Source organism: Hirundo rustica, chromosome 2 (assembly GCF_015227805.2).
Source record: "Hirundo rustica isolate bHirRus1 chromosome 2, bHirRus1.pri.v3, whole genome shotgun sequence".
NCBI lineage: Eukaryota > Metazoa > Chordata > Aves > Passeriformes > Hirundinidae > Hirundo > Hirundo rustica.
In genome coordinates, this window is record NC_053451.1 from 118,407,766 (window position 1) to 118,420,894 (window position 13,129).

At 52.9% G+C, this 13,129-nt stretch overlaps 1 protein-coding gene across 3 annotated transcripts; it reads left to right on the forward strand.

Annotated features, from left to right (window-relative positions):
* Nucleotides 1–487: 487 nt before the first annotated feature.
* Nucleotides 488–11,620, forward strand: TMEM50B (transmembrane protein 50B). 3 transcript variants are annotated; one of them, XM_040056534.2, is made up of 7 exons: nt 488–585; nt 5,305–5,557; nt 6,281–6,393; nt 6,959–7,026; nt 7,697–7,789; nt 9,199–9,256; nt 10,900–11,620. In XM_040056534.2, exons 2-7 carry the CDS (start codon nt 5,459–5,461, stop codon nt 10,943–10,945), a joined length of 477 nt encoding a protein of 158 aa, XP_039912468.1. In that variant the 5' UTR covers nt 488–585; nt 5,305–5,458; the 3' UTR covers nt 10,946–11,620. The 3 variants fall into 3 exon arrangements, with proteins under 3 accessions (XP_039912468.1, XP_039912469.1, XP_039912470.1); XM_040056535.2 differs by lacking the exon at nt 488–585 and adding an exon at nt 682–816; XM_040056536.2 differs by lacking the exon at nt 488–585 and adding an exon at nt 725–820.
* The last annotated feature ends 1,509 nt before the right edge of the window (nt 11,621–13,129 follow it).

Consider the following 13,129-nt stretch of genomic DNA (forward strand, 5'->3'; position numbering starts at 1 on the left):
GGGAGCGGCCGTGAGGGGGCGGCCATGGCGGGAGCGGCCGTGAGGGAGCGGCCATGGCGGGAGCGGCCGTGAGGGGGCGGCCGTGAGGGGGCGGCCATGGCGGGAGCGGCCGTGAGGGAGGGGCCATGGCGGGAGCGGCCGTGAGGGAGCGGCCATGGCGGGGGCGGCCATGGCGGGAGCGGCCGTGAGGGGGCGGCCGTGAGGGGGCGGCCATGGCGGGAGCGGCCATGGCGGGAGCGGCCGTGAGGGGGCGGCCATGGCGGGAGCGGCCGTGAGGGAGCGGCCATGGCGGGAGCGGCCGTGAGGGGGCGGCCATGGCGGGAGCGGCCATGGCGGGAGCGGCTCCTGCCGTGAGGGGAAGGGGGCGGGGCCTGCAGGGAAAGGCGGGAGCGCTCTGGCCCCGCCCCTTCCCGCCCCGCCCGAGCGGAATAGGTGGGATTATGGCGTATGGCTCCGCATTGACCAATCACAGCGCTCTGCCCTCACCCAGCGCTCGGCCGACGCGCAGCGCTGCGTTGTGATTGGCCAGAGGATGCGTCAGTCAGGGGGCTCAGTGCCCGCAGGCGGAAGCGGCTCGCGGAGCGGGTACGTGCGGCCGCGCCGGGCCGGGCGGCACCGACACCGGCACCGGCACCGGCACCGGCACCGGCACCGGGGGCTGGGGCGGGACGGGGACATGGACAGGGAGCGGGATGGGCAGCGCGACCGGCACCCGGACCAGGACTGACACCTAGGCCGGTCCCCTGGGACACCGGCACGTCCTGGTGTGCCACGGCTTGTCCGGCCCTCAGGACGCACCGCGGAGAGTTGGGATCTGTAGGTGAAGTTAAAGGGGAAAAAAAAAAAAAAATCTTGTTTTGTCTAAATAGCAATTTATTCGGTCGGGCCGTAGGAATTGCTGGCGGGGCTTTAGCTGCAGCGTGGGGTCGTGGCTCGTCCTGCCCCGTCATGCCCCGATTCCATCGCAGGCACAGCGATGCGCTGGGTGCAGGCGTCTGGAGAATTGCCAGGTCGAGATGTTGTTCCCTGCCTCCTCAAATCATCAGACTTTAACAGGTCCTTAAAGAACCCCCGCTGCGGGCAGTTCTGGGGCTGAGCAGCACATTCCTGTGAAGGGATATGGATTGGGTTGGCTTGGAGGGACCTGAGACCTGAAATCCCACCCAGTGCCACCCCTGCCATGGCAGGGACACCTCCCACTGTCCCAGGCTGCTCCCAGCCCCAGTGTCCAGCCTGGCCTTGATCCAGGGGCCTCACAAGGAATTTAAATATAATTAATATCACTTTTTTAAATAAGTTGGCCACACAGCCCTGGTTTTGTATAAATTTATTTAAGATTCCCTGTCTTTGCTCTTTCTGTAATACTTAAAAATCAGACGACAGAGCCCAGTGCTGTGGAATAGGGAGGACTGAAAGTGAAACCGCAGGAAATTACTGAAATAATGGGGAAAATGACCGTGGGTGTAACAGAAGCGTTCACATAAGCTCCTGATACACTTTTCATCCTCTGTGCATGTGGGGAAATGTGTAACCTAAAGGTTATTCTGATGAGTTGCTTGTGGAAGGTGCATCTTCGTCAAGGAAAACTTGAATATTCTTCATGACTTTTAGTTTCTTCCCTTTCTCCTTCTGTCTTTTCCTGTCTTCTTTGGAAACAAGCTGTTCTTTACTAACCCTGTGACATTCCACGTTAAGGCATTTTTCTTTCTGCAGACTTTTTGTAGTTCCTTGCAACAGCTTTCAGTTTTTTGTTCAAGTGAAATCAGCTCCTTCTGGGAGAGAAAAGCTGATTTTCAGGTGAAAGTGTTGAGCCGCTGTTGTGTTTTCTGAATGCATAACAGACCGGTGGCTTTAGTCTCAATGCTGCCGTCTGCCAGGGGTGGCTTTTACAGCTCCAGTTCAGAGTCTCCAGTTTGTTCCTGCAGATGTGTTTGTGTGTGCCGGGCACGAGTGAGGAATGTTCCTGCCTGCCCTTGGGAAACGGGAGGAGGCTGATGGTGGGAAGGGCGTTGAAGGACAGGAATGCCAAGGGATTTCCTTGTTTCCTCCCTGGGAGCTGTGTGGGTGGAAGAGTTTAAACCAGAGAGCGAGTTCTGCACCTTTATCCAGGTGGGGAATTCCAGCTGGAAGCATCTGCCTCCAGCAGAGGTGTGTGTGCAGCAGGAGGTGCTGACAGCTGTCCCTGTGTCCCTGTGAATCCTGTGGGGACAAACTTCAGCCTGGCTCCTGAGCTGTCTGTGGAGCCTCAGCTTCGCAGAGGGGATGGTTTTTAAATGCAGTTTGTTGGTTTTTTCCTTTTTCTTTGAGGATGTTGAGAATTACGGATCTTGGAATGTTTGGGTTGGGAGGGACCTTAAATCCCACCCGGTGCCACCCCTGCCATGGCAGGGACACCTCCCACTGTCCCAGGCTGCTCCCAGCCCCAGTGTCCAACCTGGCCTTGGGCACTGCCAGGGATCCAGGGGCAGCCACAGCTGCTCTGGGCACCCTGTGCCAGGGCCTCAGCACCCTGCCAGGGAACAATTCCTGATTCCCAAGATCCATTTAATCCTGCCTTCCTTCAGGTTAAAGCCATTCCCTGTGTCCTGTCCCTGCAGCCCTTGGGAATTGTCTCTCTCCAGCTTTCCTGGGGCTCCTTCAGGCCCTGCAAGGCCACCCTGAGCTCAGCCCAAAGCTTCTCCTGGCCAGGCTGAACAATGCCAGCTCTGCCAGCCTTTGCTCCCAGCAGAGCTGCTCCATCCCTCTGCCCATCCTGCTGCCTCCTCTGGGCTCTCTGCAGCAGCTCCAGGTGCTCCCTGTGCTGGATCCCAGCTCTGCAGCTGGGCTCTCACCCCAGGGGGCACAGGGGCACAACCCCAATCCCTTCCCTGATCCCAGTCCCTTCCCTGATCCCAATCCCTTTCCTAAGTCTTGTTCCCCAGCCCAGGACACCTCAGGCTCTCTGACTGCTCGTGCCCATTGTCACCTCATGGCCCTTTGTTCCCACAGGGATGTTCTGCTGAGGGCCCTTGGGAGGGTCTCTTCCCTCCCCTGTGTCAATGCATTCCTTTTCACTGGTGTATTAAATCCAGGATTTTTTAGCTGGATTTCTTGAAGACCTTGTGAGGAGTGGCCCATCCCTTTTGGGTTGTCCCTGTGCTGTGTTCAGCGTGCCCAGAGCAGCTGTGGCTGCCCCTGGATCCCTGGCAGTGCCCAAGGCCAGGTTGGATTTGGGGCTGGGAGCAGCCTGGGGCAGTGGGAGGTGTCCCTGCCATGGCAGGGGTGGCACTGGGGGGGATTTAAAGTCCTGCCCAACCCAAACCATTCCATGATTCCCTGTTTGCCTGCAGCCACTCCCAGGCAAAGCCTCTCAGCTCCATAGTGGGGACAGCAGCAGGGGACTGTGACAGAGTTCCAGGGAGGGTGGGTGAGGAGCTGGCAGGGGAGAGCAGGAATTGCTGCAGCAGAGGGACAGACACAGCTCTGGTCTGAAGGGGAACACAGGAACTCCAGCTGGAGCCATTTAAGAGTGGAAAATGAGGAAGGGCTTTAGGAGCAGTTGTAATTCAGCCCAGGGAGCTGGGCAAGGGCTGAGCCTGGAGAAAAGGAGGCTCAGGGGGAACCTTGTGGCTCTGCACAAGCCCCTGACAGGAGGGGACAGCCGGGGGGGTCGGGCTGTGCTCCCAGGGCACAGGGACAGGAGCAGAGGGAACGGCCTCAGCCTGGGCCAGGGGAGGCTCAGGGTGCAGATTAAAAAGCAAATTTCCCTCACAGAGTGCTCAGGCCTTGGAAGGAGTTGCCCAGAGCGGTGGAGGAGTCGCTGTCTGGGGAGCGCTCAGGAGATGGATGTGGCACTTGGGGACACAGTTTAGGGGTGGTGCTGGGTGGGACTGGGTGACCTCAGAGGGCTTTTCCCACCCTGCTGATCCTGGAATTCTGTCGGAGCACAGCACCGGGGTTCCCTGTGAAAGCGGTGGGATCTGACCGTTGCCAGGGAAAGGTGTCATTGAGAGAATAACCAGATGGCTGAGCCCAGATGCTGTACAAATTAAAATAACTTTGGAATTGAGCGATTGATTCTGATATTTGGAGTGGCATCTCGAGTGTGGGTTTCTGGAACTGGACTCTGGAGGACAAACTTCTGGATCTTGTTCACAGGAGCTGACCTGCGTTTGTAGCATAGACAAACTGTTTATTGATTTGATTTTTATTCCACTTCTTCTCACTGCTGTTACCAACCTGAAAATGTTCCCCATCAGTCTGTGCTGCCACACAGTCGTGAAGGACATTTTTGTTAGTTGTTACCAGGTGGCTGGAAATTAATTATGGCAGGCTGGGAGATGCAGAAGTTGACAACACTAAACTGAATTAGAATGGTCCTAAGAGCACTTGTGACTCAGTTAATTAACTTTGCTTTCCTCTTCCCACATTTGAAGTTCCCTGTGACCTTCTGTCTGTGCAGTGAGCAGTTCTTTACCCTCAGAATCATTTGATTTGCTGAGTTGGGCTCGTTTTCTCAGTGTTAAAAGAGGCACTAAATCATATTATCTGTTAGATTGGAGACTGGAAATATTAGTATTTAATTGAGACTCCTTGACACGACTTAAAGATCAAGTTTTGCCATGAACTTTTGGGTTGTGTGGTGATTTTCTTTTGATAGTTCTGTGTAGGGGAGGCTGTTCTGTGGTTATAGCTCAATACAGCAGTAGAGTTTATCATGGAATGGTTTGGGTTGGGAGGGCTTTAGAACAATCCAATTCCCTCTCCTGCCGTGGGCAGGGGAAATTCCACTGGAAGGTTCTCTACAGAAACCTGAATTCTGTAAAAACCCCCAGACTGTAACTCACGAGAATTGTCCAACATCTCGAGATGTTCCTGATGCCTTGAGAGGCTCCCTAGAATAGAGATTGGACAGTGTTAAAGGAATAAAGTAGATATTTATTAAAAGGCCTTCAAAGGATACACCTTGGGCAGCACAAGAGCCTGGCATGGGCTACACCCGTGATGGACAAGGAGTCATGAGTTTTCCCACTTTTATAAATTTTTGTTTATTTATTTATATTGGGGTTAATTGTCCAATTATAACTTCAGGTTGTGAAGTCCGAGATTGCTCCCCTCAGTTCCCTGTTGTTTATACTTTTTGGGCCTGAAGCTGCAGCGGTGTTTTTGGTTCTGGGGCTGGAAAAGGATTATTTTGTCTGACCGAGCTGCGAGGAGAAGTGGCTAACACTTTCTACGAAGTTCAGAATTACAGACCAATGCAGAATTCTAGAAAATATGAAACTTAAAGCATCAATGCTGACCTCACCCTTGGCTGTGTTTCAGGCACTCAGGCAGGGCTGCTGATGGAAGAGTCCAGGAGTGAGCGGCGAGGCAGAGGGGCACTGTGAGCTGTGCCAGGGCACTGTGGGCCGTGGCCAGGGCGCTGTGAGCCGTGGCCAGGGCACTGAGCTGTACCAGGGCACTGTGATCCGTGGCCATGGCGGGGTTCCTGGACAATTTCCGCTGGCCCGAGTGCGAGTGCATCGACTGGAGCGAGCGCCGCAACGCCGTCGCCTCCATCGTGGCCGGGGTGCTGGTGAGTTGGGGACCCGCAGAGAGTCACCCTTGTGCCTCAGGTCCTGTCAGTTCTCCCTCTTCACTTCCCCAAATCCAGCCTGTTCCTTCCAGGGGTCGCTGTGGGCTTGTCGGCGGCGTTTTCACAGTCCTGTGACGTCGCTGATCGCGAACCGTTTTCTGTTCTCTCTTCTTGAAAAGGAATTCCTCGTGGATTTCCTGCGGAACTGGACCTGTTAGAGATGCTCTGTTCTGCATCATCTCCCTCCCGTGTGTGTTTAGAGTCTGGATTCTTGTTCTGAAGGGGAACAAGGAACAGGGAATTTCACAGAAATTGCACAGGGAATTTCACAGAATCCCAGAAGGGGTTGGGTTGGGTTGGGAGGGACCTCAGATCCCCCCCAGTGCCACCCCTCCCACGGCAGGGACTCCTCCCACTGCCCCAGTGTCCAACCTGGCCTTGGGCACTGCCAGGGATCCAGGGGCAGCCACAGCCGCTCTGGGCATGAATTTATCCGTACCCCACTGCTTAATTTGAACAGAAGGTGTGGCTGATTCCCAGACACTCCTCTGAGGACAGGAACGCTGAGGTTTGCGCAGACATTGCCCATGGGACGCGTTGAAATCGCTTCCCAGGAGAATTGGTGCTGTCACAAACCAGTTCAGCCGGTGCTGTCCAGAGCCGTGGCCTGGTTCCCCTGGCTGTCCTGTGCCCCCCAGCCTCACCCCCTGTGCCTGTGCCCAGTTTTTCACAGGCTGGTGGATCATGATCGATGCTGCCGTGGTTTATCCCAAGCCGGAGCAGCTGAACCACGCCTTCCACACCTGCGGCGTCTTCTCCACGCTGGCCTTCTTCATGTGAGTCTTGGGGACAGGGAGCCTTCAGCACATCACCGCCAGAAGCTGCACCATCGCGCTGACAATATGTCCTGCATGGATAAAGCAGAGAATCAGGGAATGCTTTGGCTTGGGAGGGACCTCAGAGCCCCCCCAGTGCCACCCCTGCCATGGCAGGGACACCTCCCACTGCCCCAGGCTGCTCCCAGCCCTGTCCAGCCTGGGCTGGGACACTGCCAGGGATGGAGAATCCAACACTTAACTCAGTATTAAACAACTGACTGCATTTCCCTCCGTTTTTACAATTTTTCCAGCTGTTCCTTGCCCAAAACTTCCTGAAACGGGAGGGGTAACAATAGCCTGGCTTTTGTCATGGAGATGTAAATAAAAGTAACAGCTTTTATTGAATCACCCAATACTGGCAAGGGAAAAAAGGAGGATTTGGGATTTTGTGGCTATACAGATTGCCAGGGAATTTTCCCAGAATTTGTCACATCTTAAAAAAAAGAACAGCTGGGGTTTGACTTAAAACTCTCCATTGGTTTTCTCTGATCTGATGTGAATCATCTTTTTTCTTTGCTCCCAGGATAAATGCTGTATCAAATGCACAGGTGAGAGGAGACAGCTACAGTGATGGATGCTTAGGAAGAACAGGTAAATTCACCCCACAGATCCTGCTCAGGTGAAGGACTGATCATCTACCTGCTGGGTTTTTATTCCAAGTGGTGGTGAAAGAAATAATCAGAAGATAAGGAGTAGGAGAGAACTCCTGTGAATTGATTTCTTCACAGAATTAACCCTTGGAGATAAGTGCTGGCTTTGTTAAAAAGGGAACTTGGTGAAATTCAACTTCTGGATGTCTTGGCCTCCTAAACTTTTCCTGCAAATCCTGGGAGAAATCAGTTCCTGCCTGGGGGTGGCTCTGGAGCAGGCAATTCCCTAGGGATGTGTCACAGACATTTCCATTTCCTCTGTGTCACTGCTGTGGGTGCCCCTGTCCTCTCTGCTTCCATTCATAATTCCCTTTTTCTTTCCCACATGGATCCCAGCAGCCTTTTCCATGGGATTTGTAAATTGGGAGGGATTTACTGCTATTTGAAGTGGCCTGTGGTGCTTTTTTTTGTGTGTCATTCGTGATCCAGCTCCAGAGAACCTTTGCACAGGAAGGTTTTTCCTTCCCGGTGACCCAGCAGGTGGATTTTGTCCTTGGGTTGAACCCTTTCCATTGGTGCCTTTAGTGAGGTGATGTATTCCATCCTCCCAGAGGAGCAGCTGCATTGCCTGGCCCTGTGGATAAAATTCCACATTTCGCTCTCTCCTGCAGGGGCTCGGATCTGGCTCTTCATCGGCTTCATGTTGATGTTTGGCTCACTCATTGCTTCCATGTGGATTCTCTTTGGAGCATATGTTACACAGAGTGAGTCTGGGCATTTTCTCCTCTAGGAAAGTGCTTTTCTTGCCAGCTTTTGGCAGGAAATCCACAGGGATGGAAGCCTGGAAAATCCGAGCCATGGCATCCAGGTTTTGGTCTGAGATTGATGCTGGATCATCCTGTTAAACCCAGCTCAGTGCCTGGAATATCCTGTTAAACCCAGCTCCCAGTACCTGGAATATCCAGTTAAACCCAGCTCCCAATAACTGGAATATCCTGTTAAACCCAGCTCCCAGTGCCTGGAATATCCTGTTAAACCCAGCTCCCAGTGCCTGGAATATCCTGTTAAACCCATCTCCCAGTGCCTGGAATATCCTGTTAAACCCAGCTCCCAGTGCCTGGAATATCCTGTTAAACCCAGCTCTCAGTGCCTGGAATATCCTGTTAAACCCAGCTCCCAATAACTGGAATATCCTCTTAAACCCAGCTCCCAATAACTGGAATATCCTGTTAAACCCAGCTCCCAATAACTGGAATATCCTGTTAAACCCAGCTCCCAGTGCCTGGAACATCCTGTTAAACCCAGCTCCCAATAACTGGAATATCCTGTTAAACCCAGCTCCCAGTGCCTGGAATATCCTGTTAAACCCAGCTCCCAATAACTGGAATATCCTGTTAAACCCAGCTCCCAGTGCCTGGAATATCCTGTTAAACCCAGCTCCCAGTGCCTGGAATATCCTGTTAAACCCAGCTCCCAATAACTGGAATATCCTGTTAAACCCAGCTCCCAGTGCCTGGAATATCCTGTTAAACCCAGCTCCCAATAACTGGAATATCCTGTTAAACCCAGCTCCCAATACCTGGAATATCCTGTTAAACCCAGCTCCCAGTGCCTGGAATATCCTGTTAAACCCAGCTCCCAATACCTGGAATATCCTGTTAAACCCAGCTCCCAGTACCTGGAATATCCTGTTAAACCCAGCTCCCAGTACCTGGAATATCCTGTTAAACCCAGCTCCCAGTACCTGGAATATCCTGTTAAACCCAGCTCCCAATACCTGGAATATCCTGTTAAACCCAGCTCCCAGTACCTGGAATATCCTGTTAAACCCAGCTCCCAATACCTGGAATATCCTGTTAAACCCAGCTCCCAGTGCCTGGAATATCCTGTTAAACCCAGCTCCCAGTGCCTGGAATATCCTGTTAAACCCAGCTCCCAGTGCCTGGAATATCCTGTTAAACCCAGCTCCCAGTGCCTGGAATATCCTGTTAAACCCAGCTCCCAGTGCCTGGAATATCCTGTTAAACCCAGCTCTCAGTACCTGGAATATCCTGTTAAACCCAGCTCTCAGTGCCTGGAATATCCTGTTAAACCCAGCTCCCAGTGCCTGGAATATCCTGTTAAGCCCAGCTCCCAGAACTAAAGAACTGTTTCCTCTGTTCCCCCTCTGCAGACACCAACGTGTACCCCGGATTAGCAGTGTTTTTCCAGAATGCATTAATATTTTTCAGGTAAGTGACCTGGGCAAATTCCCTTCCTTCCAAAGGGACTTTCCTGCTCCCATACCTTGACGCTCCTGGGACAGCAGCTGTGTTTTGTACTCCCTTTGCTGCAGGGCTCAGAAGCAGGGTTGGATCTGGCCCTGCCCGGGCTCTTTGCCCCCTCACACTCCTGCTGGCCCAGGTCTCTGCTCCCCCTGGACGCAGAGCTCTGGAACGTGGGTGGCCAGGGATGCACAGGGAGTTGCCAGTGTCTTTGGAAAACGGCAATCATTCACCTCTGTCCTACAATCCCTTGGCTTCCCTCCCAGCAGAGCCAGCTGAGGGATTCAATTCCCCTTTTCCAGGCTGTTTCACACCAATGGCTCAATTCTCTGGTACTTGATATTCCCTGGATTTCCTTTCACGGGCTGAGCTTGCAGTTAGCCAGTGAGATAATTCCTTTTTGTAAGAGCATGCTGGTGTGCTTTGTACCAGCACACTGGATTTATTTCATACAATATTATTAAATCCATCATGTGACAGCTGAAAATCGATTCGGAGTCTCTGATAACTCCTTTTAGCTGTGGAATGCAGTCTGCAATCCATGGATTTTATTAATAAAAGGCACTGAAAGTGTTAAGCAGTGTCATTTCCAGGATCAGGCACTGAAAGTTTCATCTCGTCTCCTTTCTTCTTTCAATTCCTGGCTGATCCTTTTCCTTCCAGCCCCTCAGCGGGGGCTTTGCAGTGACCTGGCTCGATGGGCTCTGGGAAATGAGGGATATTCCTGCAGGGAACAGCAGCTCCTAAATCCCCTCTGGGACTGAGAAGGGGAACTGCTGAAGGCAGAACCTGTGCCTGAAATTTTTAGTCTTTATTTAGCATCCCAAAAAGGTTTGGGTTGGAAGGGACCTTAAATGCCATCCGGTGCCACCTGGGCAGGGACACCTTCCACCACCCCAGGTGGCTCCAAACCCTGCAGAGCCCGGCCTGGGGCACTGCCAGGGGTGGGGCAGCCACCACACTTGGAGTTCTGGCAATCAAACCGGAATCTGGATCTGAGTCTCTGCCACAGGCTAAATACTCCTCCTGATTTGTTAATAAAAGTGGAACTGCTCGGGTTTTATCCCAGCACATCCTGTCATGTTGAGCTGATTCCCTGGTGACACCTTCCACCACCCCAGGTGGCTCCAAACCCGGCACAGCCCGGCCTGGGGCACTGCCAGGGATGGGGCAGCCACCACACGTGGACTTTTGGCAATCAAACCGGGATCTGGATCTGAGTCTCTGCCACAGGCTAAATACTCCTCCTGTCTTGTTAATAAAGGTGGAACTGCTCGGGTTTTATCCCAGCACATCCTGTCATGTTGAGCTGATTCCCTGGTGCCAGAGTGAGACTTGGACTCCTTGAATTTCGTAAATCTGGGCTCCTTGAATTTCATAAACCCCAGGCTTTTCCTTCTGGAGGGCCGTGAACCTGGGTGGGTTTTTGTTTGAGCTTCCCACAGTTCCAGCCACGCACAGGAAACCGAATATAAACACCAAATCCTGTTCTGATTAGGGGTTCAGGGCCGGGCTGTTGATTTGCACGGGATAAGATTTAAGGATCCTGTTAGAATTACCTCGTGTGTGGCCTGAGTTTTATTCCCTGTGTTTGTTTTTCTTCCCCTCAGCACTCTGATCTACAAGTTTGGGAGAACAGAAGAGCTGTGGGGCTGAGCTCACTGCTGCTCCACAGTTGCCATGTGGTTCCTGTATGTAGAGAATTCACAGTCCTTTGTCCTTGGCTTGCTTCCCAAACTGGTGGAACTGGGACAATTCCAGGCTCTGTCCGAAGCTCCTCTATACCCCAGGACACACTTGTGAATATGTACATAGGACTGCATCCAGCATTTCAAAGGGAATGAAACCAGCCTTTCCTGCTGGAATCTCCAGGCTTTCTCCTCCAAATCCATGGCTTTCCATCACCTTCCAAAGCTCCACCTGTGTCCGAGGCTTCAGCGAACAATTAGTGAGCAGACAGGACAGAGCCCGTCCCCGGAGCGCTGGGATAAGAGCTGATTTTAAGAATTTTATATTATTGTTCAGGTAAATATAAAGTAGCTTTTCTTCCCTTCTTTTGGTAAAAGGTTATGGGTTTTTAAGCAAGTCCCTACACTCAGCAGGTTGTGCATGGCAAAGCAAAGTATTCCTGACTTGTGATGGCTCTGGCACAAAGGACATTTGCTGGCACCACAGTCCTTGGAATTAATTTCATGCTGCTCAGTGTAAGAGATCCCAGTTGGTATTTAATGTATTTCCTGATATTAGAATAAAAAAAAAAACAACAAACGAAAAACTCCAACAACCTGATGCCAGTTGTACTTGCTAGAAAGAATAAATGACTCAGAGCAATGTCTTGCTACTCATGCAAGTGTCATTGTCTCCAGGGGAAGCTGTTTGCTGATAAACGAGTTTTCCTGACCTCTTCCCTCTGCAAGCGGGGTATGGATGGATTTATTGCTCACAGTCCAACCTTGAAATAACTCCAAGTTTCAATAAATTCTAGGAGTGACTCACAGCCAGTTTTAGGGCGGCTGTTGCCCCAGTTAAAATGTATTTATCTCTTAGATTTTACAGCTGTTTCCATTAACGACTTATTGAAATCCAGTTTCATCTCTCAGTGGAGTGAAACAGAAAGGGAGGCTGAGGACGTTTCATCTCCCTGGAGCGTTCCTGTAGATGCATTTGCTGGGGGTGAGCCCTTCTCACGAGTTCTCTGTGGTTTTTACGGCGTTTGCCTCTCCCCTGGCTCCCGAGGCTTTTTCAGCTTCCCCGTATCAAAGCTGCTGCCTCAGAGGTGTCAGAGAGCTGAGAGGAAACGCTGGAGACTGGAAACGGTTTGTCACCTGCTCCAGGTGGGAACTGCTGCCAGTTCTGGGGCTGCCCTTGTACCCTGGCTGGAGTAACCCCATCCCACAGCAGCTCCCTGCTTGCAATTCCAGAAATTCCAATAAAAGTGAACTTACGGAGCTCAAAATCGTGAATTCACAGGGTGCTGGTGCAGGAACTCACCTTGGCACAGGGCTGGCACCACACAGTAAAACCAGGCTTCGGCTTCAGGCCTGGCAGGTTTCTTGGATTCTTTGGGAAGTCAGGAAGGAGCGTGGCCTGGAATTAATCCCTGCAACTGCTCCCAGTGCCAGGATCTTGTGTGGACTCAGAACTTGGAACGTGCAAGCTGGGCTGGGGGTGCTCACCTGGAGAGGAGAAGCTCCAGGGAGAGCTCAGAGCACCTAAAGGGGCTCCAGGAGAGCTGCAGAGGGACTGGGGACAAGGGACAGAGGGACAGGACACAGGGAATGGCTCCCAGGGACAGAGGGACAGGACACAGGGAATGGCTCCCAGGGACAGAGGGACAGGACACAGGGAATGGCTCCCAGGGACAGAGGGACAGGACACAGGGAATGGCTCCAGGGACAGAGGGACAGGACACAGGGAATGGCTCCCAGGGACAGAGGGACAGGACACAGGGAATGGCTCCCAGGGACAGGACACAGGGAATGGCTCCCAGGGACAGAGGGACAGGACACAGGGAATGGCTCCCAGGGACAGAGGGACAGGACACAGGGAATGGCTCCCAGGGACAGAGGGACAGGACACAGGGAATGGCTCCCAGGGACAGAGGGACAGGGCACAGGGAATGGCTCCCAGTGCCAGAGGGACAGGGCACAGGGAATGGCTCCCAGGGACAGAGGGACAGGACACAGGGAATGGCTCCCAGGGACAGAGGGACAGGACACAGGGAATGGCTCCCAGGGACAGAGGGACAGGACACAGGGAATGGCTCCCAGGGACAGAGGGACAGGGCACAGGGAATGGCTCCCAGGGACAGAGGGACAGGACACAGGGAATGGCTCCCAG

Coding starts and splice junctions, on each gene's coding strand:
- TMEM50B (XM_040056534.2), top strand. CDS start 5,459: ATGGCGGGGTTCCTGGACAATTTCCGCTGGCCCGAGTGCGAGTGCATC. Junction 5,558..6,280: donor CCATCGTGGCCGGGGTGCTG/GTGAGTTGGGGA, acceptor GCCTGTGCCCAG/TTTTTCACAGGCTGGTGGAT. Junction 9,257..10,899: donor AATGCATTAATATTTTTCAG/GTAAGTGACCTG, acceptor TCTTCCCCTCAG/CACTCTGATCTACAAGTTTG.